The sequence below is a fragment of the Falco punctatus genome (genome assembly GCF_963210335.1).
Source record: "Falco punctatus genome assembly, chromosome: 5".
Classification (NCBI taxonomy): Eukaryota; Metazoa; Chordata; class Aves; order Falconiformes; family Falconidae; genus Falco; species Falco punctatus.
This window is the reverse complement of record NC_137584.1, coordinates 74,421,183-74,440,534: the sequence shown is the minus strand read 5'-3', so window position 1 is coordinate 74,440,534 and position 19,352 is coordinate 74,421,183. Positions and strand designations below refer to the sequence as shown.

Here is a 19,352-nt window from a genome sequence, read left to right as displayed (position 1 = left end):
GACACCCGGGGCTCGCGCAGTGCGGGGCAGGGCGTGGCCTCGGGGCGGGACGGCGCTGACCACGCCCCGCCAATCGCGGTCCGCCCCCAGGCCGCGCCCTCCACTCGCCCGCAGAGGGAGCGGCGTGGCGGCGGGCTCTGATTGGCGGCGTCGTGAGAGGCGTGGTGCGGGGGCGGGGCGGGGGTAGCATGGCTGCGGGAGCAGCAGCGCGACGGGAGCCAGGGCCTGGCCCCGGGGGCGAGAAGCGGATCCTGTGCGTGGGGCTGGTCTGCCTGGACATCATCAGCGTGGTGGAGGCCTACCCCGCCGAGGACTCGGACATCAGGTACCGGGTCGGGGGCAGCTCCACAGGGTGTTGCCGGGGGTCTCCCCGGGGCCGGCGCGGTGCCCACGGCCCGGTGCCTTGCAGGTGCGTGTCGCAGCGGTGGCAGCGGGGCGGGAACGCCTCCAACTCCTGCACGGTGCTGGCGCTGCTGGGAGCCCCCTGCGCCTTCATGGGCTCGCTGGCCCCTGGACACGCTGCCGAGTAAGTGGGGTGGGGGTGGGGGGGGCGACTGGGGCTGCCCCACTTTGATGCTTCCACTGGCCCCTCCACGTCTCTCCCACCGGCAGCTTCGTCTTGGCTGACCTGCAGCGCTACGGGGTGGATGTGGGCCATGCAGTGCCACAGCCTGCTGGCTGCTTGCCCACCTCTGTCGTCATCGCCAATGCCAGCCGGGGCACCCGCACCATCCTGCACGCCCATGGGTGCGTGGCACCTCTCACCCCCCTCTCTGTCCCCCAAGTTTCATTGTGGCGGATTTCCGGCACCGGGGTGTGGATATGACGCATGTGGCCTGGCAGCCCCGTGGGGATGTGCCCTGCGCCTGCTGTGTTGTCAGCGCCGCCAACGGCTCCCGGACCATCGTGCTCTACGACACGTAAGGGCACCAGCCCCAGACCTGATCACGCAGCAGGCAGCGCTCAGCGAGGCCAGCTTGGGGCTGTGGACCCCTCCCTGCCTTTGGCCCCAGCCGAGCTAGGCACTCAGGCCATCCCATGCACCCCAGAGGTCTCACAGTGCTTGGCCTGGGCCAGAGGCTCCGCCAGTGCCAGCCCAGCGCTGCCTGCCAGGGAATCCTGTGTGCCAGACTGGGTGATTCCCCATAATCCTGCACACACAATCCCTGTCAATCACCCCAACATGCTGCAGCTGTGATTGGCGGTGGCATCCCTGCATGGCCATGCGCTCTGGTGTGTGGGACAGCTGCCACAGCCCCCACAGGGACACACACCCTGCACCGCACATGGTGCCCAGGACAGTGCTCCCATGGCTGTGCTGGTGCCAGCAGGGCAGCCGAGGTCCTCGCTGTGGCAGAGGGCAGGCTGCGCTTACATGTGTTGATGGTGGAAGTGGCTGTTGGGCATCACTGACCCCTCTGGCAGCTCCAGCCCAGCCACTGCCATGCTGCCCTTTGAGTCCATCTCAGGGTCGCACTGCACCATCATTAATAATTCACCAGGGTGGTGCCATCCCTGCCGGGACCTCTGCCCTGCAGCACCACTGAGCCTGCCATAGCCCGCAGTGCTTCCCGTCACCCCTGGCTGGGGGTCCCTGGGGGCTGCTCCACACTGTGGCTGGGTGTCCCCCCTCCCTGCCTGAGCCCCTCCCTGCAGGAACCTGCCCGACGTGACTGCGCATGACTTCGAGCTGGTTGACTTCTCCCAGTACAAGTGGATCCACTGGGAGGTGGGGCCGGGGCTGGGGGGGGGGACCCCGGGGCCGTGTGTGGGGGACCCTGGGGCTGTGTGTGGGGGACGACGGGGCAGTCGGTGCCTGTGCCAGGCGGTGTGTGACCACAGGCCCGGAACGCGGCAGAGCAGGCGGCGATGATGCGGCGCGTGGAGAGGTACAACCGGGACCAGCCAGCGGCCGAGCGGGTCCGCACCTCGGTGGAGGTGGAGAAGCCGCGGGAGGAGCTGCTGCCGCTGCTGGGCCTGGCCCACGTGGTGCGGGGCGGGGCCTTTCTGTTGGGGCGGGGTGGGGGAGGGGCCTATGCATCAGGGGCGAGGGGGGGTCATGAGGCGAGCCTCAGGGAGGGGGTGTCAGGGCTTGGGGGGGAGCAGTGGGAGTTTGGGGTGTGGGGTGGTGGTGGGCAGGGCTGCGAGGGTGCGGGGCGAGGTACAGGGGGGCACAACCTGTGGGTGGCTGCGGTCTAGGGGAGTGCAACCAGGCTGCCAGCACAGCATTGCATAGCTGGGGGTGTCGCCCGCCCTGGTCCCAGCCCTTCTCCCGCAGGTGTTCATCAGCAAGGATGTGGCTCGGCACTTCGGGTACCAGTCGGCCCCCGAGGCGCTGCAGGGGCTGCACAGCCGCATACAGCCGGGGTAGGGGGTGTGTGAGCGGTGCCGGTTTTGGGGGGGCACAGCTCTGCCGCATGCCCATTCCCCCACCCCCACCAGGGCCACACTGATCTGTGCCTGGGCTGAGGAGGGGGCCGATGCCATAGGGCCCAGCGGGGAGCTGGTGCACTCAGATGCATTCCCGCCAGAGACCCTCGTGGACACGCTGGGAGCTGGGGACACCTTCAACGCTGCCGTCATCTTTGCGCTCTCAGCAGGTGGGCACAGTCACAGCGCGGCTGTGGCATGGCCATGGCCTGGCACAACTGGACTCGTCTCAGTGTGGCCTGGCATGGCTGACACCCCCATTCCCCAGGGAGGACCCTGCAGGATGCTCTCACCTTCGGCTGCCAGATTGCGGGCAGGAAATGTGGGATTCAGGGCTTCGATGGTATCGTCTGAGCCAGACACCCTGTGCCTGCACCAGGAGCTGCTGCCAGCCCTGGGGCATGCTGCTGCCCTGTCACATGCAGCACCCCCGCACCCCACTCACAATAAAGCCCCATACTGCCCCACTGCTGCCTCCTGCCCCCCCCCCCCCGAGCTGTTCCGGTCCCCCCTCCCCAGCCAGGGGCCATACCGACAGGAGGCTACACTGACCAGGGCCCTGGCAAGCACCAGCAGCAGCGCCTTTATTTCTCCATCCTGCTGCATTACACACATGACTGCACCATCCTGGCCCCACCAACCTCCCCAGCCCTGCTGCGGGATGGGGGGCATGGGGATCCCCCCACTGCTCTGTGCCCTTAGTGGGGCAGGGAGCAGCTGGGGCATCACACCCCACAGCTGTGGGGCTGGCACAGCCCTGCCCACAGCCCCCCACCACCTACCCTTCCCCCGGTTCCCCCAGAACTGGGGCTGCCTCCCCCTCAGGGGCTTCAATCTCAGAGGCTTCCTCTGCCTCCATGGCTTCAGCATTGGGGGCTGCAGCTGGGGGGACCATCTGCTCCTCTGCTGGGCCATGCCCGGGGCTGCTCACCCCTGCATCCCCCCCCAGCACAGCCCCAGCCTCTGCCAGTGACTCCCCAGGTCGCTGCACATGGGGCTGCCCCAGAGGTCCCTGACCCCTGCTGTGCAAGAACAGCAGCTCCGGGGGGTTGACCAGCCCGTCCTTGTTCAGGTCCTGCCTCTCCAGTACTTGGTCCACTAGTGGGACCACCTGCAGGGACGGGAGGAGGATGGGGTGAGGGTCCAGCCTGGGGGCTCCATGGGGCAGTGAGGGGCCATACCCATGGAACCTACCACATAGGGGTCCAGCCACTCACTGTCCAGCGGCACCAGCACAGAGCTCAGCAGCTGCAGCAGCTCCAGCCCATCCAGGTGCCCGCTCTGGTCATGGTCATGCAGCACGAAGAGGTAGAGCAGGGCTGTGGAGCACAGGAGCCATGGGGCTGGGGCTGCATCCATGCTCCTGCCAGCCCCCAGCACCCTGCTGCCGTGTGGCCTTACCCTGCTCCCGTGTCATGGTCTGCACGTCCCACTCCGGTGGCCCCAGGCTCCTCACCGTGCTCTGCAGCAGCCTGGAGGCAGCCAGGCTGCGTGTGGGCACCCACTGCCCCTGCCCTACAGCCTGCCCCAGGGCTGCTGTGCCCCACCCTACAGCTGTCCCCAGGACCATGCTGCCTCACAGGCAGCTGGGCACTGCCCAAGCACACCCCCCACCCCCACCCATCCCGCAATGAGGAGCCCCCGGGGCCAGGAGTGCAGGGCCCAGTGCCATTGGGGTCCCCGAGGGGCAGGACTCACTGCAGCATGGGCAGCTCCGGGCTCAGCAGGTCAGGGTCAGGATCCAGTCCTGTGGCTGCAGGGACTTCAGCCCTGGCCGGGGAGAGGGGTGGTGTTACTTGTGCCCCCAGGCAGGGGCATTGACCACCCTGGCCTGGCCTGATGTCCCCGCAATAACCCACACAAATGTCCTCTCCACCCATGGCCTTCACAGCCCTGCAAACACCCCTGGGCCCACGAACCCTGTCCTTGTCTATGCACCCCTCAACCCTGGCACCCCCACCCAGTCATGCACCCAGCCACCCCCATGCACCCCACCCGCACTCATGAGCCCTGTCTGCACCTGTGCACCCAAACCACACCACCCCCAAAGTTATGCCCCCCCCAGAGCTCTGCCCCACCAAAGCTCTGCCGCCCCATACCTCTGCCCCTCAGCCTTGGGGGCAGCCCACACCATGGGGACCACCACCAGCAGCAACAGGATCACCACTGGGTTCTTCATCCTGCAACCTCAGGCTGCAGCCAGGTGAGAGCAGCTGGGTGCACGAGAGCAGCTGGATGGGTGCCCTGGCTCAGGAGGGGGCTGTGCCGAGCTACAGTGGGTGCTGGGGGAATCCGGCGTTTGGAGAAGGGCAGGGGGTGGGGAGCAGGTGAGGGGCTCTGCAGAGGCGCTTCCACTCTTACGGTCACGGCACCGTCCTGCCCCAGCTCGTCCAGCCCCTGCCTCCCTGCTGCCAGCCCCTGCCACCCACCTTTGCACCTGCAGCAGCTCCCCCGACACCCACCCCACCCCACCCCCCGCGAGCCGGGCTGGAGCAGTAGCTCGGAGGGGGGGCCCGGGCAGCGCTGGGGGGCGTCCACCAGCTCCAGCGCGGCGGGGACACGGCAGGGACACGCTGGCACCGCACCGGCGGAACGCCTGCGTTGTGCGTGGGCACGCCGCAGGGCACTGCTCGCACTGCACGCACACCGGGTGCCTCCGGTCCTGCCGCACGCCCCGCGTACCAACGGGCTGCCCGGCGCAGCGCACACACCCACAGCCACGAACACCCCTGCAGCCCGGTGCCCACTCACCCGGCCCCGGTATCACGTCTCAGTACCGCTCGGTGGCGCCCACCCCGCCCTGGGCCACGTAGCTGACACTTACCCGGGCACCGCCGCCAGCACCAGCACCGGCAGCGGCTGGGACCCGCCCGGCCCGCCCGCCGGGCCCTCCCCTGCCCGGGGCGGGGGCTCAGCCCCACCCGGGGCGGCTCCGCCCGCGCCCCGCCGGCAGCGCAAGGATTAACCGGCACCCTGCGCCCCTGCCCGCCTCAAAGATGGCCGCCGGGGCGACACGCGCCCACCGCGGAGCGGGACCAACGTGGGTGCAGCCGCTGAGTGGGCGAGGCCAGCGTTGCCCCAGCTCCCGCCGCCCCGGCCGGCTCCCCTCCAGCCACCGGCACCCCGCGCCGGCAGCAGCCAAGCCGTTACCTGCACCGCCTGCCGCACCGGCTACGGGTGGGCACCGGGGTCCGGCGAGCCACGGCCCCCCCACCACTCCCACCCGCCGCCTCCACCGTGGTCAACCCCTGAAAGTGCCGGGCAAGGGGCAGCTGGTGGGCGAGACGCCCACACCCTCCCCGCCCGAGGCAGAGCCGGGACAGCCTTGCACAGCGGGGCCAGTGCCCACCCCGGCCCTGCTTCCCCCCTCAGAACCCCCCGCAGCACCGAAGGCCCGGTGGGCAGCCTGCTCTTCCACCCGCACCTGGCCACCGGCCCGGGCCAACGCCACAGCAGGTGCGTGGGGGGGACACACCCGGCTGCTGGCATCCCCTGGCACCGATCCCAGGCCCCGTGCAGCTATGGGGGACAATGTAGGACCCAGGCCCCGCCCCCCCCCCCCATTTCCGGCTCCCACACCATAAGCGTGGCAGCTGGAGGGGACAGGGACAGCACTGGGGCGGGGGCTGTGTGGCAGGATGCTGCCGGCCCCCACAATAATAAACCCACGCAGCTGCAGCCACACGCCCATGGGCTGGGCAGGGAGGGCCCAGAGCAGCCCCTCCCCAGCCGGGAGCAGCACCAGAGCTGGCTCCTCGCCCCCTGCAGCGCAGCTCCAGCATGGACACTGCTGCTTTTGCACTCCAGTTTTAATGGCAGCAGTGGGGTGGAGGGCTGGTGGGACCCCTCCTCTCTGGGGCCAGCCCCATGCCGCACCGCAGCCTGAACAGTACCATCCAGCTGGGGCCCCATGCGGCTCCTGGACCCCTCATCCACGCCCCGAGCGCCAGCAGGGCGGGGGCTGGTCCCTCATCTGCTTCACAGTCTGTTTGGGATGGGCCAAGGCATGGCAGAGGCTGGCCGGCCTGGGGGAGTCCATCCTGGTGCCTGGGGGGACACAGGGGCTACAGGAGCCCTGGGAAGGCAAGCTGCAGCAGCAGGATGGTGGCCACAATGAGCCCGGTACAGAGCAGCAGCAGCAGCCAGACAGGGAGAGAGCCTGCAGAGGAGAGAGGAGTGAGGATGGGTACTGCAGCCCCCGAGCCCCCCTCACCTCCTGGAGGACAGGCAGAGGCAGCCTGGCTCCGGGCTGGGGAGTGGTTGTAGTCACCCGTGGCAGCCCCCCAGCACCTACGTCGGCTGGGGAGCAGGTGCAGCTTGCAGCGGCTGTCAACAGCCACGCTGAGCAGGGCAGCCTCATTCCCTGCCAGCAGCTCCCGCCCACGCCGGCTCTCAGGGACAAATGCCACATCCGTCACCACGATGCCATGTGCCTCCTTCACATAGTACAGCCTCTGCGGGGCAGGACAAGGGGGTGGCCAGAAGCAGTGCAGCCCCTGGGGAGGGCACTGGGGCTACCCCTGCACCCCTCCCTGCCCAGCACCCTGCAGCTCACCTGCAGCGAGAAGGCAATGTGGATAGCGACAGAGCCCGTCACCGTGCCCAGCCCCAGGAAGGTGCCTGAGTCACTGCAGGGGGGAGGACAGTAAGCAGGGGCTGGTGTGGCCCCAGGTCCCACGCCTGCCCTGCCCTAGGGTACCTGATGGAGAGGCAGGAGATCACTTCGCTGCCACAGGGCCTGGTCAGCAGTGGCAGAAAGCTCTTCCCATCCCACTTGGTCAGGTAGCAGGGTGGGGGGCGGCGCTCCCGCTTGTGGGGCACCTGAACTGTGTAGAGCCGCAGTGCTCCAGTGTTGTCCTCCACAGCCCCAAACCTGCCGCAGGAAAGCAGGGGTGGCATCAGTCCCTATAGCCAGCACCGCCACCACCCCTTCACCCATGGCTGCAAGGTGAGGATCTGTGGGGGCTACAGCTCTCCCAGCACTCAGCACCTGTCCCACCTCCCAAGCCCAAACCTGGACCCAGACCACACCCCACTAAAGCAGGCACTGCCCCTGCTCCTCCCCCAGCCCCAGGGAGCCCCTCACCACAAACACCACAGGGACTGGGAGAAGGCTCAGCCCAGGGCAGCCGCCATCGGGGTGGTCTGTTCCCAGCCCCCCACCCACGTGCCACAGCCCTCACCGGCAGGCCTGGTAGCGGTAAGCCCTGTCAGGAATGCCAGGCAGGTTCTCATTCCAGTGCAGCCCTGTTACCAGCTGGTCCTGCTGCCACACGCAGCACTGGAAGTCCCGTCCTGCTGTCACCACCTGCACGCAGAAAGTGTGGGTGTCCAAGGATAGCTCTCCCTGCCGAACTGGGGAGCCCCCTGATGCTCACCTTGTTGTCAGGGCCCAGGGCAATATCTTCAATCTCTCCATCATGGGCTTTGAACTCCAGCATCTTCTTCATGCTGGGGAACTGCAAGGGCAGAGCGGGCGTCAGCCGTGCCCCATGGGCCAGGAGCCCTCAGCAGCCCCAGGCTCCCCCCGACACAGCATCTGCAGTTGCTTGGGAAAGGTGTCAGGAAGATGCAGCGTTATGGAATAACAGATGTTGCCAGTTTGGCACTACTGGGGCCTGGCATTCACCGCCAGAAACACACCGCTGCCGGCATGGCAATACCCAGCCTCAGCTCCGCCTGCACCTACCTCCCAGAGGCGGAGGAAGCCGTCAGCACCGCCGGTGACAAGCAGAGAGCAGTCAGCATTGAAGCGGACGGCCTTCTGCAGGGCATCGGGGCTGAAATCTGTGCGGACGCTGTGCAGGCTCTCCACCGTCACCTCACTTGTCTGGCTCTGTGTGTCACCCTGTCCCACCGAGCTGGGACCCTTCCGCTTCCGTGGCCCCTTCTCCCCACTGCCTGTGGTGGGGCAGATGACATGGAGCCCTCAGACAGCTCCCTGCCGCCAGGCAGGCTGAGCCCAGCAACCCAGCAAGCACAAGGAGCGGGGGGCAAAGGCAGGCCCGGAAAGGGGGGGGCAGTGGGCGCACAGCACTGCTCCACCTCCAAAGCACCCTCCAAACCACCCGGCACCCCACACCAGCCCCCCCGGGGAGAGCGGGACCTCACCATTCCGTGCGTCTGAGCCGCTCTTGGCCTCGGGTGCCTGCAGGCTGAAGCGCAGGATGTGGCAGCTGGCGTCCTGCCCCGCCGCGATGATGTCGTCGGCCAGAGCCATGGTCATGGTGGCGCGGGTCTCGGTGTCGTGGGAGTGGAGCAGGGAGGCGCTGAGCTGCCCCCCGATCTGCTCCAGCTGCAGGAAGTGCTGCGGGACGGGGCTCGGCCTCAGCCCCCGCCAGGCGCAGCCCCCGGCCCCCGCCCGGCCCCGCAGCGGGGACCTGCCCCGGGGCCACCCGCACGGCCGAGGCCGCCCCCCGCCCCGCTCCCCGCCGAGGGCCGCGGCCCCACCCCGCCCGCCCCCGGGCCCCGCCGCCCCCGGGTCCCCGCACACCCCGCCCGCCCGCCCGCCCGTCCGTCCGTCCGCGGGACCCCTGGCTGCGTCCGCACCACGCCATTGCGGATGCCGGTCTTGGCGGCCCCGCCGCCGCCGGCAGTGATGGCGAGCGGCCGCCGCGGGTGGAGGCGGACAGTGTAGAGCGGGAACGGCGCCCGATACAGCTCTGCCGGCCGCCGCGGCGCCATGGCTGCGCCGCACACGTCAGCGCGTCGCCGCGCCGTTACGTCACCGTGCCGCCACCACGGCCCCTGCCGCCATGGCCACGCCTCTGGTGCTGCACAGCGGCCAGCAGTGCACCCGCCCACCGCCACACAAGCCCCGCCCCTGCCGCCCGGGCCCGTACGGGAGGGGGCACTGCGGAGTGTGGGGTGTCCGGCCCCGCCCCCTCCGCATATCCCCCTGCCGTGGGGCAGCCCCCACGCAGCCGTGCGGGGCCCCCGTGTGGGTCAGGACACCCACTGATGCCCTACGGCCCCTCGCCCGGCCCCACGGCCGCGGAGGGGCATCGCTGCGGCCCGAGAGGGGCCTGGGACGGGGGTCTCTGCGCCACCTCCCCGCTTGGCCCCAGCCCCACCGCCCCCACCCACATTGCCGCGTGGGGCAGCGCGGGGTGGCAGGGGGCTGCCCGGCTCCCCGTGGGCCCCCCTAGCCTGTGACCCCCCCAGCCTCGGGGCCCCCCAGCAGCCTTGCTGTGCCTCCTCCATCCCAGCCTTGACCTGCCCCTCCCCTACTGGCCTCCCCCGCCACTGCAAGCACGCGGCCCCCGGGAGCCCTCACCCTGCTGCCCAGCAGGGATGCAGGGGTGCCCCAGGCTCCAGGTGTGCCGGGGCTGGAGCCAGGGTCACAGCGAGCTGCGGTGGGGGACGCTGCCCTCAGGGGACCCCCCTCAGCCCATGCTGGGCGGCAGCGGGTGCAGAAGCTCCCCACGGGGTGGGCCCGTCGGTGCAGGCAGCTGCCAGCCCCGCACGCCGCACCGGGGCTGCCACCCTGTGGGCAGGGCTGCCGGCAGGGCCGGGGTGCAGTGTGACCCCGTGTGGGAGCCCTGCCCGGTGCACAGGCTGTGGCACGGCGGCTGCTATGTGGGTCCCGCGGCGCTGGGATCATGGGGCGGGCAGGACTGCTGCCGTGGGCGGCTGCGGGCTGGGGGAGGCTCCGGCTGGGACAGCCTGTATCCTCCTGCTCATCCCACGGTGCCAAGGAGGGGGAGGCGAGACGCCCGCCCAGACGAGGCCGTGGGCCGCGCTGTGCTGGGAGGCGGTGGGGGGATGTGCCAGTGCTCCCTGGGGCGCCCCGACCCACCAGTGCTTCGTGTGGCCGAGGCACAGGCAGGAGCGTGGGTAGGGGTTGCCTGGCAGGGCCGGCATGGCCGAGAGCATGGGGTGCGGTGTGGGGCCGGCCACCACGCATGGCTGCTCCACAGCCACCACCACCCGCAGCTCCCGGGGGAGGAGAGGCAGCGGCAGCCCCGCACGAGCTGCCCGGCATTTCTGGGGAGTGGGCGCAGGCAGGACCCCAGGGCCCTTGTCTGCCCACCCTGGCGACCAGGAGAGCCCCCTCGCAGAAGGACAGGTAAGGAGCTGGCCAAGCACGCACGGCAGCAGTGGGGAGCCCCATGGACATGCCTGCCACCCCTTGCCCTGCTGCATCACAGCCAGATGGCACACAGGGGCTCCTGGGGTGCTGCTGGGGGGGCAGCCATAGGGAGGGGATGCATGCCAGGCAGTGCCAGCCCACTCGGCTTGGGTGCAGGTCACGGGCAGTACTGAGCCTGTTTGGCTGTGGGCAGGGGGACAGGGGCTGCCCCATGGCACGTGGGTGGGCGGGATGGATGTGTCCCTGGGGGCACAGACACCCCATGGGTCCTGGGTTCACCCAGGTATTGTGGAGGACAGGTGCTGTCCTCGTCCCTGCTGGGAGTGACAATGACCATCCCAGCCTCAGCTGTGGGGTGCCACAGGCTCAGGGCTGGCTCAGCCCCCCTCTCTCCACAGGGGCCCCCGGGGCCACTGTGCCCCCAGAACGCAGCCCGGGAGCGAAGCCGTGTGCGGGCGCTGCGCCGGGCATTCCTGTCACTGCAGGCAGCCCTGCCCACCGTGCCCCCTGGCACCAAGCTCTCCAAGCTGGATGTCCTCGTCCTGGCCACCAGCTACATTGCCCATCTCAGCCATGTGCTGGGCTGTGGCCCCCCCCCCCCTGTGCCCTCCCGCCCACTCCACGGACACCCACTCCTACACCCCCTGAAGGTGAGACCTCTGTCCCGGGGTTCAGCTCCCCTGCACTGCACCCCGGGGTCCCCCTTGCATGACAGCATGCAGTCCCTGGGGTCCCACATTAATCCCCTGTGCACACTAGAAGCCAGCCCCCCAGGTCCCCCAGTCCACAACGCAGCCAGTCCCTGGGGTCCCCAGTGCACACCAGCAGCTGGTCCCTTGGCTTGCAGCCCCTCCACCCCAGCATCTCCCGCATGCCCCATACACACCGGCACTGGTCCCCCGTGTTCCCTGTGCACACCAGCACCAGTCCCAAGGTATCCCCAGAGTGCCCCATGCACACCAGCACCCAGTCCCCAGTGTACTCTGTGCACACCAGGAGCTGGTCCCTGGGGTCCCCCTCCTCCCTAGGCATGGGGCATGAGAAGCAGCAGGACAAAGGACCCTGCTCCCAGCACCGACCCCTCTCCCTCTCTTGCAGAAGTGGCCGATGCGCTCCCGCCTCTATGCCGGCCCTTGGGGGGGGGCTGGTCCTGACCCGCCCGGAGCAGCCACAGCCACCAGCAGCCAGGAGCACACCAGCCTGGGGGACAGCAGGCTGGCAAGGGGGGAGAGCCCCCCCCGACCCCCCCAGTGCCCACAGCCACGGGAGCCCCTCCCTCTGCTCTCTCCCTGCAGTATGGGGAGGCTGTGCCCCAGGGTGGGGATCGGGGGCAGTAGTAAGGATGGGGGAGGGGGCCAGTACTGATGGGATCCACACCCCCATCCTGTAGAGAGGTCCAGGAGCTCTGTGAGCAGCAGGATGCCAGAGCTCCCTGCCCTCACCCTGCCTGCAGCAGAGCAGGACTTGGGCCAGGACCTCAGGGACACTTGGGGTGGGCTCTGGTGGGAGCTCCCGCTGTGCAGGGACAGGCATTATGGCACCTGCCTGGCCTTGGGATGATAGGGTGGGACAGGACATGGACATGCTTCACACTGCCCATGGGGGCTGGTGGCTACCCACAGCAATAAACTTGCAGCGAGCACCCACCACCTGCCTCTTGTCTAGGCTGTGCCAGGGCTGCAGGCTGGGCCCCCCATGAGACCCTCACCCCAGCTTAGCTGGGCCCAGAGAATTGGGGGATGGGGGCCCTGCACTCCCCAGCCATGGAGCAGCTGACAAAACACCCCCCCCCCCCCAAGCCATGCTCACCTGGTTCCCCCTGGCTGGGACCCCTGCCGCTGGCCCCGTGTCAGGGGAAAGGGGCCAGGGCCAAGGCTGCTACCATAAATCTCCCCTGGCTGGTGAGGCTCCTGCTCCTGGGGGGCAGCAGGCCCCCCCCACTGCTTTGGGAGACAGGGGTCCCCTGTCCACACAGGCTTCCAGGGGGATGGCAGGGAGGGGGCTGGGGCTGGGGCTCCTCTGACACTTGCACTCCAGAACAATTTATTGGGGGCACAGTGAACACAAAGATGGGTGATGGGGGTCTGGAAGGAGGAGGAGGCAGTGCTTGGCACCCCCGGGGCACCCCCAACCCAGGACTGGTGCGTTAAGGCACGTGGCCAGGCTGGGGGCACCGGGCAGCATACCGCCCCGAGGCAGGGGAATAGGTCACCACTCTTGACACCACCCCACCCCATGGTCCCAGAGCCCCCCGGCGGGGGGGGGCAGAGCCCAGCGCAGGCAGAGGCGCTGCTGGCAGGGGGTGCAGCCCAGACAGCCCCCCCCGGGCAGGGACCCAGCCCCTCCTAGTTATTTGGTGCTCCCCAGCCCTATGCAGGCACCCCACAGGGGGTCCATGCCTCCCGGCCGGGGGTAGGCTGGGATAGGGAGCAGGGGGCAGCCAGGACCCCCCTGCCGGGGGTGGGGGTAGGCTCAGAAGGAGGTTTCCTGCAGGGCGTAGGTGGGGGCCCCAGCCGCACGAATGTAGCCCTGTCCCTCCTCTTCCTCCTGCAGCCCGGGCGGGGCCAGGCCGTTGCCCACCCCATTGCTCTTCACCGTGGCGTCTGCGTGGTCGGCACCCTGCAAGGACAGAGCGGGGGACAGCAGAAGCACGGCGGGGGGCGGGGCACCGACCACACACCACCCCCTTTCCCCAGGGTGCTGGGGTCTGGGCCCCTTACCTGGGCAGGGAAGGTCACCCCACAGCACAGCCTCTGCCTGTACTTCTGGGGCAGGCAGCAGAGCAGGCGGGGCAGCACCGGGTAGATGGTGCGGGGGTCCACAGCAGCTGGTGGTGTGGGGCCTGGGGGGGAGAGCAGAGGGTGAGGGGGGGCGCGATACCGCTGGCCCCCCAACCCCCCCGCACTCACCAGTGAGCAGGCTGACCAGGAGCCCCACCAGGATGACGGTGGTGGAGTTGTGGGCGCTGTACCACATGTATGACAGGCTGTAAAACTTCTGCAGCCCCGTGGGGCTGGGGAAGAGGGGCATGAGGCGGGGAAAGAGATGGGGGGGGGAGCACAGAGCAGCACCCCTGCACCCCCCATGCTGCAGCACCTCAGCACTGAGCCCTCCATCCCACTCACCTCTGGGGGGTCGGCGTGGGGGCCAGCAGGGTGGTGGTGAGAATGGTGGTGAGGTTGCCCACAGCGGGGAGCGCTGTGCCATTGGGTGGGGGGGGCGCCTCAGCCGCCCTCATGTTGTGCAGCAGGCCACCAATGCCCACCCAGAAGGCCATGGCCAGCCCTGCCAGCAGCCCTGTGATAGCACCCTGTGCCAGGGGAGACGGAGGGCACTGACCTCCCGCTGGGCTTGGGACACCCCAGACCCCCTGGCACTGCCCACCCTTTGGGGTCTGTGCCCCTGTCCAGGCAGGAGGACACTCACTGTGGGGTTGGCACAGGGGAAGAACATGCCCAGGCAGAAGAGTCCCAGGAGTGGGCCCCCCACCATGCCGAAGATGCTGATGGCCGCCTGTGGGGGAACAGACCGCAGCGATGGCCTGGGGCACCCACCAGCTGGATGCCAGAGCTGGGGGGCCCCCGCACCCCCACTTCTACCTGCAGCACAGGGCCCAGCATGGAGGACACGTAGGCCATCCCCAGGCACAGCAATCCATACCCAAGAGCTGGAGAAAGGAGCAGGGAGGGGTGTCATAGCAGTGATGGGAACCCCCAGTTGCAAGCAGTATCCCCCCTGAGCCACCCCCTGCTCACCCAGCAGCTTGGAGAGCAGCGTGGCCCGTGACTCCGACAGCCCGGGGCAGTGCGGCCGGACCAGGTCCTCCATTGTCACAGTGGCCAGTGAGTTGAAGGCAGAAGAGATGGTGCTGGAGAGGAGAGGGAGCAGGAGGAGACTCAGCTGGGACCCCTCTAGCCACACCAGCCTCGGGGCTGCCTGCTTACCTGAGGGACCCGCTGAAGAGGCAGGCAACGAAGAGCCCAGGCAGCCCTGGCAGGTCCTGCAGCACGTCCATCACGAAGTACAACACCAGCTAGGGCAGGGGCATCAGCACCCACAGAGCCAGGGGGACCAGGGGAGACTGAGGTCTGGCCCTGAAGGCTCCAAACTGTGGGGAACCCATCTGCCCACCTGGTCAGGAGAACTGTGGCGCTGGTTGGGTGCCAGTGGGTGCTCCTGGTTATAGACAAACATGACAAGGCCAGTCAGGCAGCTGAGGCAGAGAACGATCTGCTGGCAGGGGAAGACGGCGTAGCAGGAGCTGTGGGCACCAGGCAAGTGTCAGAGGTGGGGGAAGTCGCCAGGGAGGAGCCCATCCCGGCCGTGGGACCACCAGCCCCACTCACAGCTTGGCCTCCTGCTCGCTGCGGGCGCTGAGGTACCGCTGCACCTGTGCCTGGTTCACCCCGTACAGCGACAGCATCATGAAGACACCTCCCACTGCCAGGGTCCAGAAGGTGTGCCGCTCAAAGGGGTCGGGGTCCAGGCTGTGAAGAGGCACCAGCAGGTGGGCAGTCACGGTGCCGAGTCCTCACCAGCACCCCACAGCACAGGAAAGGGGGCAGCAGGAATGGCCCCCGCCACCATGCCTAGGTCTGTCTTTCCCACCCCAGACCCTACCCAGCTTCCCTGTGTCCCCATGGCATGGTGTGGGGTGCCCAGCCCCAGGTGGGTGGAGGCATCTCAGCACATGGCACGGCAGAGCTGCGCCACTCACTCGATGCCGGAGATCTTGCCCTCCTTATCTGCCAGGTGCCAGACACGGGCCATACCACCCACCCGCTGGGCACCCACAATGATGACAGCCAGCTGCCCCGCGAACATCACCAGCGTCTGGAAGACGTCTGTCCAGATGACAGCCTTCAGCCCACCCTGCAGAGGCACAGCACCTGTCACCGCAGCCGGGCGGTGGCATGGAGCGACCGGAGCCAGGCAGCAGCTGGCCCCACTGTGGCATGGTGGGCAGCGACTCACCAGCGTGGTGTACAGTGTGCAGACCAGCCCCATGGTGAGCACTGCACTCCAAAGGTCAAAGCCTGTCACTGGAAACGGCAGAGGCTGTTAATGAGGCTGCCACCCCCCCATGCAGGATGGAGCTTCCAGCATCACCCCCCTGCTCCTGTCCCCCCTTACCTGCATTAAGGGCCAGTGCGGGTGCGTAAAGCACCACCCCCATGTAGATGACCTGTAGGGAGAGCAGTGCTGCAGCCATGCATGGCCTGCAGTGCCCTGCACGCTCTCCCCACCCCCACCCCCCACTCACCATCTGGAAGATGAAGGTGATGGTGCCAAAGACCCGCACAGTCTTGTTGAAGCGCAGCTCCAGGTACTGTGGGGGAGACGGGTCAGGGAACTGTCCCACCTGGACACGGGGTCCTAAGGAGGGGGGACATCCCCTGCATCCCCCATGTCCCCTTCATGACAGTGGGGAAGCAGAGGGGGGCACGCAGCCCTGCCCCAGCACCTCGGCTCCTGCTGCTGTGGAGGTAGGTGAAGTGCCTGAGGCAGGGGGACAGGGCAGGCGCTGGACAAGCCGGGTGGGAGCCCTGTCTGTGGGGCACAGCAGGCTGGGTGGCAGGACAGCAGCACAAGGCAGCGAGGGAAGCTGAACCCCCCACTGGGCACCGTCAGCTTGTCCCCCAAGGACAGGCACTTGCCTGCACATGCTTCTGGGTGCAGGACTCGGTGCATGTCCCCCCCCATCTCCCTGTGGGGATGAGCCTGCTCACCTCGTAGGTGCTGGTGATGCGCAGGCGGTAGAAGACGGGGATGAAGATGTGGGCTGGGATGAGCAGCCCCAGGAGGTAGGAGCAGCCGAGGAACCAGTACTCAGTACCAGAGCGGAAGATTTCGGCCGGCACTCCCAGGATGGCCACAGCTGACTGGAAGGTGGCCAGCAGGGAGAGGGCAACAGGCAGGAAGCTCATGTTGCGGTTGGCCAGAAGGAATTCCTGTACCGTGCGCTGCCTGTCCCCGCTCAGTGCGTAGAAGAGCCCGATGGCTGACGACAGCACCAGCAGCAGCACAAAGATGCTGTAGTCGATCACCGTGAACTCCATGGCGAGTGTCTTCAGTTGTCGCTGTCCTGCCGGAGCCACCACTACCCGGCCACCCGCCCCAGCTGTGCCCCACCAGCCTCATGGGCACACCAAGCCCTGGCAGCCACCCCGGCAGCAGGTCCTGGCCAGCATCTCCCTGGCAGTCAGAGCTGCAGGAGGAGGGATGGGTGTCAGTGCTGGGACACTGCAGGGACCTTTGGGACACTGCAGAGACCTTCGCTCGCTCCTCAGCCTCAAGAAGGCAGCGTGAGGCAGGGGCCAGGCTGCATGAGAAACATCTCGTTCTCCGCCCTCTGGGCTGGGCTCAGCACCGCACGGCCCACCCCCAGGCCCTCGCCAAGAGAAACGGGAGCCTCTTCCAAAGAACACCGAGATCACAATTGCAAAATAGTCCCACCCAGGACCCCGGCAGCACCGGCCCTGCCAGCCCCACGCAGCTCTGCCAAGCCCGGCAGAACCGGCCCAGTATGGCCAAACCCAACACAACCGCCCCCGGTGCAGGACAGTGCCGCCAAGCCTGGCAGCACCGGTCTTGCCCCAGCCAAACACAACACGACTCAACCACGCCAGCACCACACAGCCCCGCCAAGCCCAGCAGAGCTGCCCCCGGTGCAAGAGCTCAGCCAAGCCCAGCACAACCGGACCAGCCCTGGCGCCAGCCTGCTGCCCTGGGGCTGGCACAGCCCAGCCAGTGCCAGAGCAGCCGCCCCCACAGCAGCCCACCCTGCAGGATTGGCCCTACCGGCAGCTCCTAGCCCCACGGGACCCACGGATGGGGCTAGTGAGGGCAAGTGAACAGGCAGCAGAGCCCAGTGTGCACTGGTGAGGAGGCGCAGGAAGAGCCGTGGCACCCTCACCCAGCTGAGCAGAGGTTGGGCAGGGCGACCCCCACAACACGGGTCCCACACAGCTGGGAATGGACAGAGAAGTGGGGATGGACAGCCTTGGAGGCTCTGGGCAGCAGCAAGGCTGAGCAGACCCCTGAGCTGCTGCTGGCCCTGGCACACCCCGGCCTGCTCACAGGAACATTCCCAGGGGCTCCGTCAAACCTGTGCCCCCACCCCTGGCTCCAGCCGCTGCAGATCCCCCTCTGCCTCCGTCAGCAGGCATGGGGCTATGAGGAGCTGGGAGCCAGCAAGTGCCAGGGGATTGGCGCGTGCTGGTGGGGCAGGGGGTGCAGGACACAGAGGGACCCCAGGCTGCCGTGCTGGCAGGGCAAGGGGTGCAAAATGCGGAGGGACCCCAGGCTGCTGTGCTGGCGGGGCAAGGGGTCCAGGACGCGGAGAGACCCCAGGCTGCCGTGCTGGTGGGGCAGGGTTGGGGCTGCTGCAGGGCAGCACAGAGCACACAGAGGATGAAGCCAGGCTGCCAGTGGCAGCAAAGGCAGGTAGGAAGGGGGGGTGGGGTGGGCTAGAGCTGTGCCTGCCATGATCCCTGGAGGAATGCCTGCTCAGGGCATACTTGGGGGGATTAGGCTGAGCCTGGCTGGCACCCCTGCACCCAGCACGGCTTGCCCAGGCCTGCCTGCTGCAGGGGCCAGGGAAGTGGGGTGGCTGTGCCAGCATGGGGCCCCACAGCAGTGCCAGGGCCAGCCGGGCAGGAATCAGGTGAGAGGGCATCGCCTCCCGGCCTCGCACACCACAGTCCCTGTCCAGGACACCACCCGCGTGGTGCTGCTCCCAGCCAGGGTCCAAGGTCACTCCACCACATTCCACTGTGGAGACTAAACACAGGGCAGGCGCTGCCGAGCCCCGACAGCTGTCCCACCAGCAGCGCAGCCCAAGGCCCGGCAGCCCCAGGCGTCCCCAGCCCAAGGCTCCCCTGTACCCCAGAGGCCCCCCGGTGTCCCTGTGGCCCTGCTGCCTCGAGCCTCGCGTCCCCCCATCCCCTGGCGTCCCCAGTCACCCTGCCTGAGGCCACACACTCCTGTTCCTCCTTGTCACCGCCTTACACTTCCCTGCTCTCCCATGTCCCCGGTGACCCCGCTCGAGGTGCCACTGCCCAGCCCCGGTGTCCTCGGTGACCCCAGGTCACCTGCTCCTCCCTGCTGCCCAGTGCCCGGTGCCCCCAGCCCGAGGCCCGTCCCCCCGTCCTTCAGGGCCCCCGGTGCCCCCAGCCCAAGACTCCGACACCCCTCGCCCCCGCTGTCCCCCGTGACCCCACCCGACCCCAAGCCCGGCTCCCCGCAGCCCCGGTGCCGGTCGAGGCAGCTGCAGGACAAGCCCCGGCCCCAGCGTGTGGCCCAAGCCCCGTAGGGGCGCTCCCGAACCGGGGGCGGGCGGTGACCTTGAGGGCCGCGGCGGCCCCGGTGCGACACTCACCGGCGGCGGCGACCGGCACGGAGGAGCTGGGCCCACGTGCCGCTCTAACAGCCACCGTCGCCTCCTGATGACGCAGAGCGGGCAACGCTGCCCTCACCGCCACTTCCGCCCGGCCCGGCGTCACGGGGGGCAGCGGGGGTGACGCGGGGCCGCCCCAGCGCCGGCCCTGCTTCGCTGCCTCGGGCAGGTCACCGCGCCCCGGCTCTCCCTGCCGCGGCCACCCCGCCCGCCGCCCAGAGGGCGCCTGACCCAGAGCGGGCCCGGTACAGCCCGCGGCCCCCCCCGCTGAAGGGGCCCGGTCGCGTCCTGCCCGTGGGCCCGCGGCCAGCCCCTGCCGTGCCCGGGGCACCGGCGGCTTCCCGCCCGTCGGGGTCCCCCTTTCTAAGCGGTCCTCCCGGACCCTCCGGTTGGCGGTGCCCGGGGAGCCTGGCACCGGGTGGTGGCACGGCA

At 68.8% G+C, this 19,352-nt stretch overlaps 4 protein-coding genes across 10 annotated transcripts; 1 reads left to right on the top strand and 3 right to left on the bottom strand.

Annotated features, from left to right (window-relative positions):
- Positions 1–67: 67 nt before the first annotated feature.
- On the top strand, positions 68–2,897 carry KHK (ketohexokinase). 3 transcript variants are annotated; one of them, XM_080390306.1, is made up of 9 exons: positions 68–325; positions 410–526; positions 613–747; positions 786–920; positions 1,657–1,729; positions 1,843–1,989; positions 2,279–2,367; positions 2,443–2,600; positions 2,699–2,897. In XM_080390306.1, the coding sequence occupies exons 1-9, from the start codon at positions 189–191 to the stop codon at positions 2,782–2,784; spliced, it is 1,077 nt and encodes a 358-aa protein (XP_080246432.1). In that variant the 5' UTR covers positions 68–188; the 3' UTR covers positions 2,785–2,897. The 3 variants fall into 3 exon arrangements, with proteins under 3 accessions (XP_080246432.1, XP_080246430.1, XP_080246431.1); XM_080390304.1 differs by lacking the exon at positions 613–747; XM_080390305.1 differs by lacking the exon at positions 786–920.
- Positions 2,898–2,978: 81 nt separating this feature from the next.
- CGREF1 (cell growth regulator with EF-hand domain 1) lies at positions 2,979–5,410 on the bottom strand. 3 transcript variants are annotated; one of them, XM_080390312.1, is made up of 6 exons: positions 5,182–5,410; positions 4,530–4,712; positions 4,129–4,200; positions 3,832–3,902; positions 3,625–3,749; positions 2,979–3,541 (listed from the first exon to the last, which is right to left on the bottom strand). In XM_080390312.1, the coding sequence occupies exons 2-6, from the start codon at positions 4,607–4,609 to the stop codon at positions 3,209–3,211; spliced, it is 681 nt and encodes a 226-aa protein (XP_080246438.1). In that variant the 5' UTR covers positions 4,610–4,712; positions 5,182–5,410; the 3' UTR covers positions 2,979–3,208. The 3 variants fall into 3 exon arrangements, with proteins under 3 accessions (XP_080246438.1, XP_080246437.1, XP_080246436.1); XM_080390311.1 differs by having other exon boundaries at positions 5,255–5,410; XM_080390310.1 differs by lacking the exons at positions 4,530–4,712; positions 5,182–5,410 and having other exon boundaries at positions 4,129–4,513.
- Positions 5,411–6,221: 811 nt separating this feature from the next.
- PREB (prolactin regulatory element binding) lies at positions 6,222–9,161 on the bottom strand. Its single transcript, XM_080390271.1, has 9 exons — positions 8,980–9,161; positions 8,542–8,737; positions 8,120–8,331; positions 7,809–7,889; positions 7,614–7,738; positions 7,130–7,303; positions 6,986–7,058; positions 6,725–6,884; positions 6,222–6,589 (listed from the first exon to the last, which is right to left on the bottom strand). Exons 1-9 carry the CDS (start codon positions 9,112–9,114, stop codon positions 6,495–6,497), a joined length of 1,251 nt encoding a protein of 416 aa, XP_080246397.1. The 5' UTR covers positions 9,115–9,161; the 3' UTR covers positions 6,222–6,494.
- Positions 9,162–12,548: 3,387 nt separating this feature from the next.
- SLC5A6 (solute carrier family 5 member 6) lies at positions 12,549–19,027 on the bottom strand. 3 transcript variants are annotated; one of them, XM_080390236.1, is made up of 15 exons: positions 18,903–19,027; positions 16,252–16,730; positions 15,786–15,851; positions 15,656–15,707; positions 15,497–15,564; positions 15,240–15,394; positions 14,869–15,009; positions 14,654–14,783; positions 14,467–14,555; positions 14,278–14,390; positions 14,122–14,189; positions 13,949–14,035; positions 13,648–13,832; positions 13,243–13,535; positions 12,549–13,141 (listed from the first exon to the last, which is right to left on the bottom strand). In XM_080390236.1, exons 2-15 carry the CDS (start codon positions 16,579–16,581, stop codon positions 12,669–12,671), a joined length of 2,250 nt encoding a protein of 749 aa, XP_080246362.1. In that variant the 5' UTR covers positions 16,582–16,730; positions 18,903–19,027; the 3' UTR covers positions 12,549–12,668. The 3 variants fall into 3 exon arrangements, with proteins under 3 accessions (XP_080246362.1, XP_080246364.1, XP_080246363.1); XM_080390237.1 differs by lacking the exon at positions 18,903–19,027 and having other exon boundaries at positions 12,855–13,141; positions 13,243–13,364; positions 13,432–13,535; positions 16,252–18,710; XM_080390238.1 differs by lacking the exons at positions 15,656–15,707; positions 15,786–15,851; positions 16,252–16,730; positions 18,903–19,027 and having other exon boundaries at positions 15,240–15,411; positions 15,497–15,567.
- Between the last annotated feature and the right edge of the window lie 325 nt (positions 19,028–19,352).